Below are 12,295 nucleotides of genomic sequence, written 5' to 3' on the forward strand. Positions count from 1 at the left end.
TACCAGGAGCCCAAATTCGATGGTCTAAAACATTCACGGGATCATGCTGGTTAATTTGATACAACTTAAGTGGGGGTGAACTGCGGTGACGAAGTGTGATTCGCCCAGGCCCGAAACATTCACAGGGTCATGCTGGTTAATTTGATACCACATGTGTGGGAGTGCAGCGCGGCGATAGGCGAACATCGAACATACACGCTTAGATTTTATTTATTTAGGTAACTAATCAAAATTTGTCACTGATTTTTGTCAATTGCATCCTAAAAGATGAAATCGTTTTTGAATAAATATGAGTTTTGCATATACAGAAATGTTTTTATTGTAAAAGAAAATAGGAGGAGATAATAAAAACAGTTTATTTTATACTTCACTTGATTTCATCAGATTTATACACAAATAATTTACATTTTTACTTTTTGTTCAAATTTTCAAATGGACAGATGCCTTACAGAACAAATTTTAAGGTAAGGCGATAAAGAATTCAGTACTGAATTGTCACAAGTAATATGTTACTGAAAAATGTCTACAAATAATACCAAACAATATAATAATAAAAAGACGTATCTGTATCCTAGAGTTTGGGGTAGTATATGGATAGAACACATTATATATATATATATACACACACACATCATATTATAATTTAGAATGTGGATTCGCCATATTCTGGTACTTTCATTTCTTCAAAATGTTAGTGTAGTTCCTGTGCCTTCATCAGAATACTGTTTGAGTTATTTTACTATTAACAGTAATATGATTCAATTCAATTAGAGTACCAGTAATCTTAACTCGTATTTAAATTATGCTGTAATTATTTCTTTAGCTTCTCTGGATCTTTTTGTAGGAACAATACCTATTTCTAGAAGTTGACTGGTGAACAATTAGTAATATTATAAAATATGGTTCTATATACATTTTTAACAAATTATACAAATTCAGGGGAACTGTAATATTTCATGAAAAACAGTATATTCTAGTGTGATACTAGTAAACACCATTGCATAAAATTCAGACTTTTGTTAATTTTGTTGTCACAAATTTATCATTATTACAAGATGTGAATAAATACAGTCAGAAACTGTTTTTTAAAAAGTCAAAACAAATTGTGGTTTGATATTAAGAAATAAAATGAAATTAACAACTTACATAAATCAAATAATAATGATTTAAATGACAATGTAACTTGCTATAGAATTATTAAAATATACTGTATTCAAAGTTTTGGATTTTGAAGTTTAAAAGAACTGAAAACGCTGAATAAGACATGTTTAGGGAGATTATAAAAGGTTTAAAATCATGGAAACCTGGTTCAGCAGAACTAATTTATGGATGACATTCTCAGTTATTTGTAATACTTATTTCTCTAATTTTAGCATCCTCAATAAATACCTAAAGCATTATCCTACATATAACAAATTAAAACAAATACAATAATTAACAAATAATAGAAAACGTAATCACAACTACCATTGAAAACAAGGTTTGTAAAAGATGATTTTAGTGAAATAACAGCTAATGACAAAATAACCAGATATGCATTACAAATACATGTGATGGATAGGAAGAAATATGGGCCCCCAATAACAATAGTTAAAGATGAATTATGAAAGATTAAGATAGAGGGCTGATGCGTCTTGCTATAATAGTTTTAAAAAAAGATCATGAAAAATGAATATATTGAAAATTGTAGTCAAATTACTTTATTTTGAGCAAAGTTATGAATGTTTGATGTTTGAACAAGAAAGAATAGCATAGTCTAGATGGTCATTGCTATGATAATATACATGTTAAATTATTAAATGTCATGAGTGTTCTATTCCATTCAATATCCCATCCATCAGATGACCCAAAGAGTTGATAATGGGCTTGTCGTGTGAATAAATGTCTAAATAATAATTTATATAACATTGAAGCCTGCAATAGACAGATTTAGTTCTTACATAATGCATCTTTAAAAATTGTCTGATAATCCTAAGGCCCCGTCATACACAAAACAATTTGGTTAATCATTTGTCAGACTGATTTTAGTGTTTTTAATCCACTTGTGTTTATTCTAACTGATCAGGTTACAACTGTTTATACTACAAGACACATATGTTTATCACATGGTCATGATGATGCTATGTGATTTAAATGGTGACAACAAACAGATGCATATTATTACTACATTTTCTACAGTTCCCCCTTTCATTATTCAAAACCAGAACAGTGATGATATCACAATATAAAACATTGGTTTATCAGTTCCGTAAGGCTTGCAACCTGTAAATCAAATATATAAACAATTTTTAATCGTGAAATATAGATATGTAAGGAAATGGAACACTATAACATTTTAGTTCTAATTAAATAAACAATATAACCAGTGGATTAAACCTGAACAAAGTGAGGGTATCCGTATATGGATCAACGTCCAGTAAACACTGATTAACGGCAAAAAAAAAGAAATTGGCAGAGGGCACAAGTCTAACGTTCACTTTAAATGATACAGTCTGTCACTGAGTTAATTGGCATTGTTTTTGATCCCACACGTGAACGTGACCAAAAGTAGGGTTGTCTGCCTAACCAAGGGAAATTATTAAAATAATATTGAGACATGTTAGTCCCAATATAACCTATTTTGTGTTGGGTGGACATTAACCCTCTCTCTCTGCCAAGGGTGCAGAAGTAAATATTTCAGCTAAGTTTTCCATCATTATGAAATGAATCATTTATTGATGTGACGAAATAAAATTTGAACATACCTCCTAGATAAATCATCTTCTTTACTACTTTCACCCTGTTCTTTAGTTGGTCGTAATGAGGCTGTAGCAGGATTTAATTCACTCATTTGATCAATCATTTCTAGACCATTCTCTTCTGCTACTTGATGTATCAACGCTTCTACCTGATCCTGTGGTGTACTCAGTGTGGTAGCAGTTCCCATAGCAGATTCTATTGCCTGAATAATTACAAATTTCGTATCAATGTGTGGCAATAAAAAAAATGATAAACAATTGTTTAGAGAAAAAAAGAAACGCTAAACAATCATGTTTGTTTGAACCAATTATATTGAAGAGCAACAATATCGTGCAATATTCACAATAGTGACTTTTCCAAGCTAAAGTTAAACTGAAGCACAGGATTTGTCATTCACGGTTGATGAATTCTGTTTATCTTGATAGTTTTGAGAAATGTCAGGGCTATAAATGTCTTATATTTTGTACAATTTAACTCATAATGATGATGATAATAAACTAAGTGATATGTGTAGAAATGATTAAATTTCATTGTTTCCAGCTATAGTGTATTCTATTACGTTGATTCTAGACAGAAATTTCAAAAACACTTCAACCGACTAATATGAAAATAAAATTAATACTTACTGAGGTTCTAACATCTAAATCTTCAAACTGTTTCTCAAATTTAGACATAATTTGTTCCACCTATAATCAGATATGGTAACATATAAATACCATAGTTTAAATAATAATAATATATTCTGTCATACAGTGTAATAAAATTCAACCAATCACTGCTCTTAGGCATTTTACAAAGCGTTTATATTTCTTTAAAACTGAGTTAAAAATAGAGATAAATGGCCGATATATTGAGAAACACGAGTATAGATCCTGTCTTCATTTGCAAAACCAAATCACAATATTACTCACAAAAAGATCAATTTCAAAACTACGTTGAGGAAATAGCTAGAAATTTTAATTTTTAGAAATGAAATGGGGTTTAATGTCCTGAGCCAAAGAAGACGAGTAAACAGCATGCAGATGTAGTGTGTGATGATGAAAATTTGCTCATACAGTGACACTATGGGATACTCATATTTCTAATTTTAACTGTCAAGGGTTCTTTTACGGGCTCGCCAAGCTGCACACAGGACCCTGTTTTTTGTCCCATTCAAGCCACTAGACACTGTTCCTCTAATATTTATAAGCAGAACACATAGAATGGTGCAATTATGAAAACCTTTTAGGGAGAATATTTTCAAACCCACCTTTGATAGGTCCATGGAAGACATGGCTTTATCCAGTGCCTTACTAACATTTGCTATATCTTTAGTTACCTGAAAAAAACAAAAGTCAAATCTTAAAATAATGAATCTATTATATTGTATCAAATTATCTGACCTAAAATGAAGAAATGGTCTTTAAGTGTCATTTAGGAATTCAAGAGAAACAGTTTTAATACATGATGTATATAGATTAACAATATACTGTTTGATTAACATATTTCGACTATCTCATTATCAAGCAAGTCATGATAAAGACAAGAGTAGCATCATTGAGGAAACATTACATGTTAATGAACCAGTATTTGTATAAATGTCTGTGTGCTCTGAGCAGCTAATTATCAGAAATACCCTGATAGGAGGGGGGGGGGGGGGGTGGGCAATGTAAAATCGTATCATTTCTTCTCCAAAAATGTTGCAAGATATCATTCTAAGAAAATCTTAATCTTTAAATCTATGAGTGGATTAACTTAGTCAATAATTTACTTCCATTACAGGGTAACAGACAATCCTTCAACTCATCTAGTTCTATTAACTCTTCATCTCCCACTAACCAGGATAGAAGATCGATTTACATTATCAATCTAAACTCCATACTTACATTTTTCATAGTTAATGCTGTCTGCACTTTAGAACTAACAGCATCAATACGAGCAGCCATACGTAAAAAATTTAAACCTTCATTCTTCTTTCGAATGGCATTCTCAGCATATATTTTAGCTCCTTCCACATTTTTCTGTTGTAAGGCCTGGTAAAATAAAGATAAATTGTGTTTAAAGTCTCCTTCTCCTTCCCCATTCCTGTTACACTCGGAATCATAATCATGTCTTAACATCATTAACCTTCTGGCATTATTCAATTTTTATGCCATTGTGTATTGCAAACAGAAACAACCAAATAACATAGCTGGGGCCCGTAATATGTCCACTACCGGCAAGTCTGATGCTAGCTCTAAAATCATTTTCTACTAAAATCCACTTTGACTGTCCCAAGCTTTCAAAGTAAAAATGTTAATGAAAAGATAACACTTTGAAAATTTTACCCAAAAATTAATTGTGTTCTTCTTATATGCCTATATGAACACTTCTGAACTTGTTATCGAAAATCTTTATGCCTATATGAACAATTATTTGCATGATTTTTGACACTATTCAGTAGAATTTGTATTTATTCTCTCAAATATGAGAGAGAGAGAAATGGGGTTTAACATCCACTCAACACAAACTAGGTCATTTCGGGACTAACATATGGTTTAATTTTATTTCAATAATTCGCCTGCGCATAGGGGTCTTTAGCAGTGGGAGGAAACCGGAGGACCCGCAGAAAACCCACGAGGTTGGACAGGCGACCCTACTCCTTGTCACGTACAACCGGGGATTTGAAACTCTCAAATATGATATATTTACATGTACATGGATCACAATAATATCAGGTAGATTCCACAATCTGGTAAATTCTAGAATTTAGTTTACCTTTCTGACTTTAGATTGTTGAATTTTTTGATCTTTTTCAGCTTTTGAAGCCAATCTTTCTAATTGTTTTGTAGTAAACTGAAAAGATAAAAGACACAATATAAAATACCTTATAATTCTACTCTATTTTAAACGCTTTAAATATAATAACAGTACACTTATAAAATATTGACAAAGAAAAAATAATGAATTTCAAAATTTATTTGAACCAAATCAATTTGGTATTTACTGATCAGAATTTTTTGTTAGAAATACACGTGTGGAATTTATAACTGATCTAGTTGCTAATTTTGAGTTTGACTAAGTTAAAGAAACTCTGACTTGGTGCCAAATATTCATTAGTTTCACGCAATATCTCTTTAACTTATTTACATAATTTACTTTAAACGTTGTTTGTTTTGGGTTGTTTTTTTTATCTTAAGAATTCTAATATATGTGTAGAAAATGAATGCTTACCCGCAACTGAAACAGGGAATCTGAAAGAAGAGAAAATTTTTTATTATACAATTAGTGACCAAGGATCGTACTTGTAATAAAAGAATTGAAGTAGGTTTTAACGTCCTACTTTTCTGCACCAACCGGGCCATACAGTGTGTTATGAGGGAAAGTTTGCCCGACAACAATGCTACAGTCTACTGTGATTTCGAATTCCAACAGTCAAGAGTTCTTTTAAGTACACAGCAACATTAGCATAGGACCTCAGTTTTTCATCCCATCCATGACTAGAATGCTCCTGAATTATAAATGTAGTATTATGAAGAGGTGGGAATAAGTCGTGGGATCCCAAGTCCAAATCCAGTCCAAAGTCGCCAAAACTCAAGTTCCTAACTCTGGTTGTATGGTAAGACTAGAGACAACATAATATGTATGCTTGTGCAGCTTGTAGCATATTTACATTTGTTGAATTCTGTAAAGAAATGTGGAAGCCATAGTGGCTCAACGAGTAAGATGCTGGCGGCTAGCTCTAGGTCCTGGGTTAGCAGAGAAAGTTTGTCAGGATTTTCCAGTGGTGTAAGACGGAGGGCCTAACAAGCACTAGTTGTTCAGATGGTCCTGTAAACAAATTTGCATGCACGCAAAAGAACCATTGATAGTTGAAATTTGATAAGATTAAGCTATAGCGCTGCTGTCCGGGTCAAATTTCCCTAATAGCACACTTATTGTGTACGCCTGTCTTCTTTAGCTTCCTCGAGGCAGAAAAGTAGGATTATAAACCCCATGTCAAGTCTAGAATTTGAAAAAAAAATAATAAACATTCTTAAACTTTAAACTTCTGCCTGATGGCCATCAGAAATTTGACAATTCAACGTTCAACCAAGTGAAATTATGTGTGATAAATTTACAATAAATTTCAATCCTTGAACTTTTTGAATGCAGGAGAAATCCTTTAATTATTTCTGGTGGTTAAAATAGTTGCACCCTGATTGTCTTCAGCAGGTCATTATAACTCTTAAACCTCTTCATATCCCCCAATTATTTATGACCCCTCAACTACCTGTACGACCTCTGACCCCTTCAAGAACCCTATAATCATCTTGGATTGGGAAAGACATTTATCAAACATGGTCATCTGCATTTTGATACATAAAAAGAAACAAAACCACATAGAATAACAACTACAAATTTTGAGCTCAGTTTGACAAGTTAATTTGTTGTGAATTTTTTTCTGATAAAAAAAAAATGAGGAATATTTGAGATTAATATCTTAAGATTAGAAACCTAATCCACCTGTCATGGAATATCTATGTCATCAGCACATAAGAAGAACGAAAAAAAAAAAAAAAAATGATTATTTTTTAAAAGCTTTCCTGACATGAACATTTGCTTTGAACTTTTTCACTGTTTAAATAAATTACTCATTACATCAAAAATCTGTCATAAAACATCAGTAACACTCTATCTTCAATCTCTTTAAAATTTCTCAATTTGTTTTACAATATAATAGTATAAGCTAACAGCATAATGCAGCTAATATCCTGATTTATCATGAATAAACTGCAAATGTAGACAGGTCAGTAGTTTTAAGAAATTTTAGGTGAATAGGTCCTAAATTAATATAATTGGCCATTCTGTACATAAGACGAAAGTTACTGCCATCTCTAATTCATATTACTTTGTCTACAATACATGCCATTATCATCTTTATTTTTTGCAATGGTCTATCAACATATGACTGATAAATCAGTTTTGAGAGAGAGAGAGAGAGAGAGAGAGGGGGGGTAACATGCACTAGACACAAACTACCCAGAAGGTCATTTCAGGACTAACATATGGTTCAATTTCATTGCATTAATTCGCTTATGTGTAGGGATCTTTAGTAGTGGGAAGAACCCGGACAAAACCATGGGGGTTAGACAAGCGGCCCTACTTCTTGTCATGTACAAGCGGGGAGTTTAAACAACGCCACTTGAATCAATTAAAAAGCTTGTGGTCGAACGCGCACACACTAAACCCTCAAAAAAGTTTTTGATTTAACTGTTTTCTACTGAATTCAGTCTTTGACTTTTTAAAACTAAAAATATTATTATTATTATTAAAATTGTTCACGAATGAGACTCAAACTTCATCTGCCATGTACCCTACTAATCCGCTAAAGCCGACCAAAAAAACAGCCAATTAAGAACAGGGCTACTGTGATGTATATTAGACCCAAAATGACCTAGTTTGTGTTGTGTGAATGTTAAACCCCATTTTCTCTCTCACATAAACAATACTAACAAAGTTTATCTGATTGACACTAAGATCTGTGATCTAAATAAACCATCCATTTGGTTTTATGAACTCCAAACCTTTATCATCATAACATATGATATTCTATATGATTATTATATTATGTCATGTCATAAGAGATATAGTTAATTACTGTCACTGACACCATTATAAATGGGGTTAAAAGTCCCAGATTATAATCTTATAATACACTGACTATTAACCCAATGTTTAATCTTCCAGTAGATATTCAGGTATTGTCTAGATATCTTATTAATTACACAGGTACATTAAAGGTCTAATTACATATGTAACATACAGTAAAATGAACCAAATAGCCTTTTTAGGTTGCATTTCTCCAGATCCTCCGGTTTCCCCGCTCACCAAACAGACAAAACAAGTTTGAAATTTTACATGTAAATACACATTTTATTTCAGTAAATTAAAATAAATCAAGAGTAAAAATCTCCCTAGATTTTATTCCAGAAAATTAAACATCAATTTATCTCCAGCCATTCGTGATAGAAATTTGAGTTAATTACACTCCATCATGAGATTTTCCAACTAATTAATGGATTGAACCTGTCAACACAACATGCAGGTGTAAAATACAATGTTCTTCAACTTATAGACGGCTTGTAATCTTTGATTTTATCTCCAGGTGAATCTTTATAATCCTCCTATTATACGGTCACAGCAAGTTTATTGCGTTAATAAAAGGTGGAAATTGTCTGACAGTCGACAAGAGAGTGGTCATAGTATTTAAACGACACCTGGACTTGTGGATGTGTAATAATTCAACAACTATTGGTCTTATTAGTGTTTAGTATAACTGTAAACACAACCAGGTGTAAATACAAACTACAGGTATAACCATTGTTTAGTTTAATATTGATGATATACAGGTAAGTAAGTGTTTTAATATTATTATTCCATGATTAAATAAATATCACTGATTTTAAACAAAATAATTAGTGTGATATATCATTGTTTTAAAGTAAAATAATTAGTGTGGTATATCATTGTTTTAAAGTAAAATAATTAGTGTTGTATATTATTGCTTTAAAGCAAAATAATTAGTGTGATATATTATTATTTGATAAATAAATAGCTAGTATGATATATCATTGATTTTAAATAAAATAATTACCCTAGTGTGGTATACCATTGTAAAATAATTAGTGTGGTATATCATTGTTTATAAACAAAATAATTAGTGTGATATCACATTGTTGATAAATAAATTAATTAGTGTGGTATATATATGTATATCATTATTTATACACGAAATAATTAGTGTAATATCTCATTGTTTAAACAAAGCAATTAGTGTGGTTTATCATTGATGTTAGACAAAATAATTAATGTGTTTTATCATTGATTTTAAACAAAATAATTAGTGTGGTATATCATTGTCTTTAAACAAGATAATTAATGTGAGGTACCGGTACCGTTGATTTTCAACAAAATAATTAGAGTGGTATATCAACGTTTTTGGGGTTTTTTTTTAAATAATTGGATATGTTACCTTTTTTTAATTAGCTAAAATTATGTATAAATGATTTGAAGGATTCTCAACCCATAAAATTCAACAGAGAATTGATGAACAACTTACTGATAAACATTTTAAAGCTTAAATATATCTATACAAATATTTGTTTATGAAAGGTTTTTTTAAATTATTTCAACAGGGAAAAAAATTGAATTTATACATTTATAATGTCTTCAAGTTGTGACTATTCTTGTAAACAGGAAGACTACATGTATGTCACATGTAGATATCATCATAATAAATGTAATCTATAGAAAAGTAAGTTGGTTAATAAATTGCCCAACCATCTCTACACAAATCTAAACCACAATAACATGACTTGTTGAAAACAATTACCGGTAGGCTATTATCATTTTATCAACTTTCCAACTTACACTACATTTAACTGTAACAGAACACAGTTTTTATCGGATACCATCACTAGTTTTTATTGTAAAAGCATGACAGTTCGACAAGTATCCTCTTATCGTTATCAAGCACAAAACTGTGTTCTGTTAACGTGTTTACCAATCACTAAATGCCACTTAAAGATTACATTTAACTCTGTTTTAATAAAGTCTTAATAAAAAAGTCAAATTTTATTCTTATTTAACATCCATATCAAACACAATGTACATGTACTAACTTAATTTGTGTTCCTTGTCAAGCTCAAAATCCCCCACCTACAAAAGTTAGGAACATAAATCTGATAATATAAATGACTCCAAAAATTGATTTTTAATATTATTAGATAATGTTTTAAAACTTATAATTTCTATATCAGAACACAATTAACAGTTATTGTGTCCAAGACACATTTAAACTATAAATCTACAATCGGAAAATCTCTTTCAAAAATAACATTAAGCGGTGACTAAGTATATGTATAGTGTCTACTACATTTGTAGGTTCATCTTCGTACGCGAGATTATCAAATAACTGATCTGAAACCAATTCTCTAATTCAATCAGGGGCAAATAACTCTTCTAAATCCTCAGGTCAACTAAAGGTTTTCATAGTGTTTGATATGAGTATAATTTTCTTTACGTCAATTAGTAGACTCGCCAAGCTAGAGCGGACACATTTATATATAACAAACAACAAAATAAATCACTTTATTCAATAAATATTCAATAACAATTTCATTAATAAATAATGTCACTACACAGCCACTAAATGAATCTAACAACACCTATAGTGTTTTTCTCCAGTTCATATAATTCCCATTTTTTAAATATTTTACCATGAATATTGTTGAACTTCTTCCTCTTCATGCTTTAGCTTGTTTTCCGAATACACACCAATTCTCGACACAAATTTCACAAAAATTACACCGCTTACAATCGAATCATCCTCAATGCAGAGCTTTCAACTTGTAATGAAGTCTATTCTTTAAATGGCATTTAGTAATTGGAACATAATCAAATAACACACTATTTATGGATAACAATTACTGTGGTTTATTTCACTGCGACGTTGAAACGTCGCAGTGAAATAAACCACAGTAATTGTTATCCATAAATAGTGTGTTATTTGATTGTAATGAAGTCATTTTCATACAGGTTGGTTTCAATAACAGAATTGTCCTGTGATATAACACTGTTATTAACAGATCAAAGAATAACATTGCATGTAGCAAATTTTTCGAGACCTGTTGTCTTCAGTTGTTAAGACTACCTGGAGCCTCAAATAACCTAAACTTACCACAATGCATCCTGTGTACACCTTACAACTGGTTCCATTGATTTATGATTTATTAGAACACAGAATACAGTTTAGACCACAGCACGATTAACATTTTGGTATTCTAAGTTGATTCTTATACAGAATTCTATGGGCAATGATATAAATTTGGATGTATTTTATTTTTATATATATTCTGTGATACTTAAGGATATTTAACATTTACAATATGAGTAAGCTAAAAATGGTTTAGTAGTAAGCTTTAAAAAAAATATCAGTCGAAAATGTAACTGATAAATTTAAAATGTTTCCCTATATTTGGAGTCGTTTAGTTCAATTTCACCTACAGAAAGTAAATTAACAATTAGTTTTAAAATTATTTATGGTCCAAAATACATGTATATCAATCTAAATTGTTTTGTAAAAGTATCACAGTGTATGATGCCCATCAAAGATGTTCACCAGACCTGAAGTACTAAACTAAGTAGAATCGGTTTCAGACCAGCTATTTGATAATCTTCATTACAAACCTAAGAGTAATAAACTTTAGACATTATACTTAGTCACGGCATAATGTTATTTTTGAAAGGGGAGTGAGTGGTAATCTTTTTCCCCAAAAGGTAAACCCACTCCAGCCTCTGGCTGTGCCAGGCCTGTCCAAAACGAGTGGATTACGAGTCGAGTACTCAGTAGGTGTTTATTCTTTACCTCTAGCAGCCAAGCCACTGGTAACTTACCATCCATTTTTTGTATGTCTTGAATATGTCACTAACAGGAAAACAATAAAATGGGAAAGAATTTACTTCGCTTAAACTAAGAATTTATGAAATTAAACTTGACAGTTTCACAATCACAACATCCTGAGTAATAACCGGAGCTGACGTCATAAACTGGAAG

At 31.2% G+C, this 12,295-nt stretch overlaps 1 protein-coding gene across 1 annotated transcript; it reads right to left on the minus strand.

Moving 5' to 3' along the window:
* Positions 1–340: 340 nt before the first annotated feature.
* On the minus strand, positions 341–12,277 carry LOC126814986 (charged multivesicular body protein 1a). The gene is made up of 8 exons (XM_050540490.2): positions 12,136–12,277; positions 5,932–5,951; positions 5,476–5,553; positions 4,605–4,751; positions 3,989–4,057; positions 3,366–3,425; positions 2,745–2,941; positions 341–2,262 (listed from the first exon to the last, which is right to left on the minus strand). Exons 1-8 carry the CDS (start codon positions 12,140–12,142, stop codon positions 2,241–2,243), a joined length of 600 nt encoding a protein of 199 aa, XP_050396447.1. The 5' UTR covers positions 12,143–12,277; the 3' UTR covers positions 341–2,240.
* Positions 12,278–12,295: the final 18 nt, after the last annotated feature.

Source organism: Patella vulgata, chromosome 3 (assembly GCF_932274485.2).
Source record: "Patella vulgata chromosome 3, xgPatVulg1.2, whole genome shotgun sequence".
NCBI classification, from domain to species: Eukaryota; Metazoa; Mollusca; class Gastropoda; family Patellidae; genus Patella; species Patella vulgata.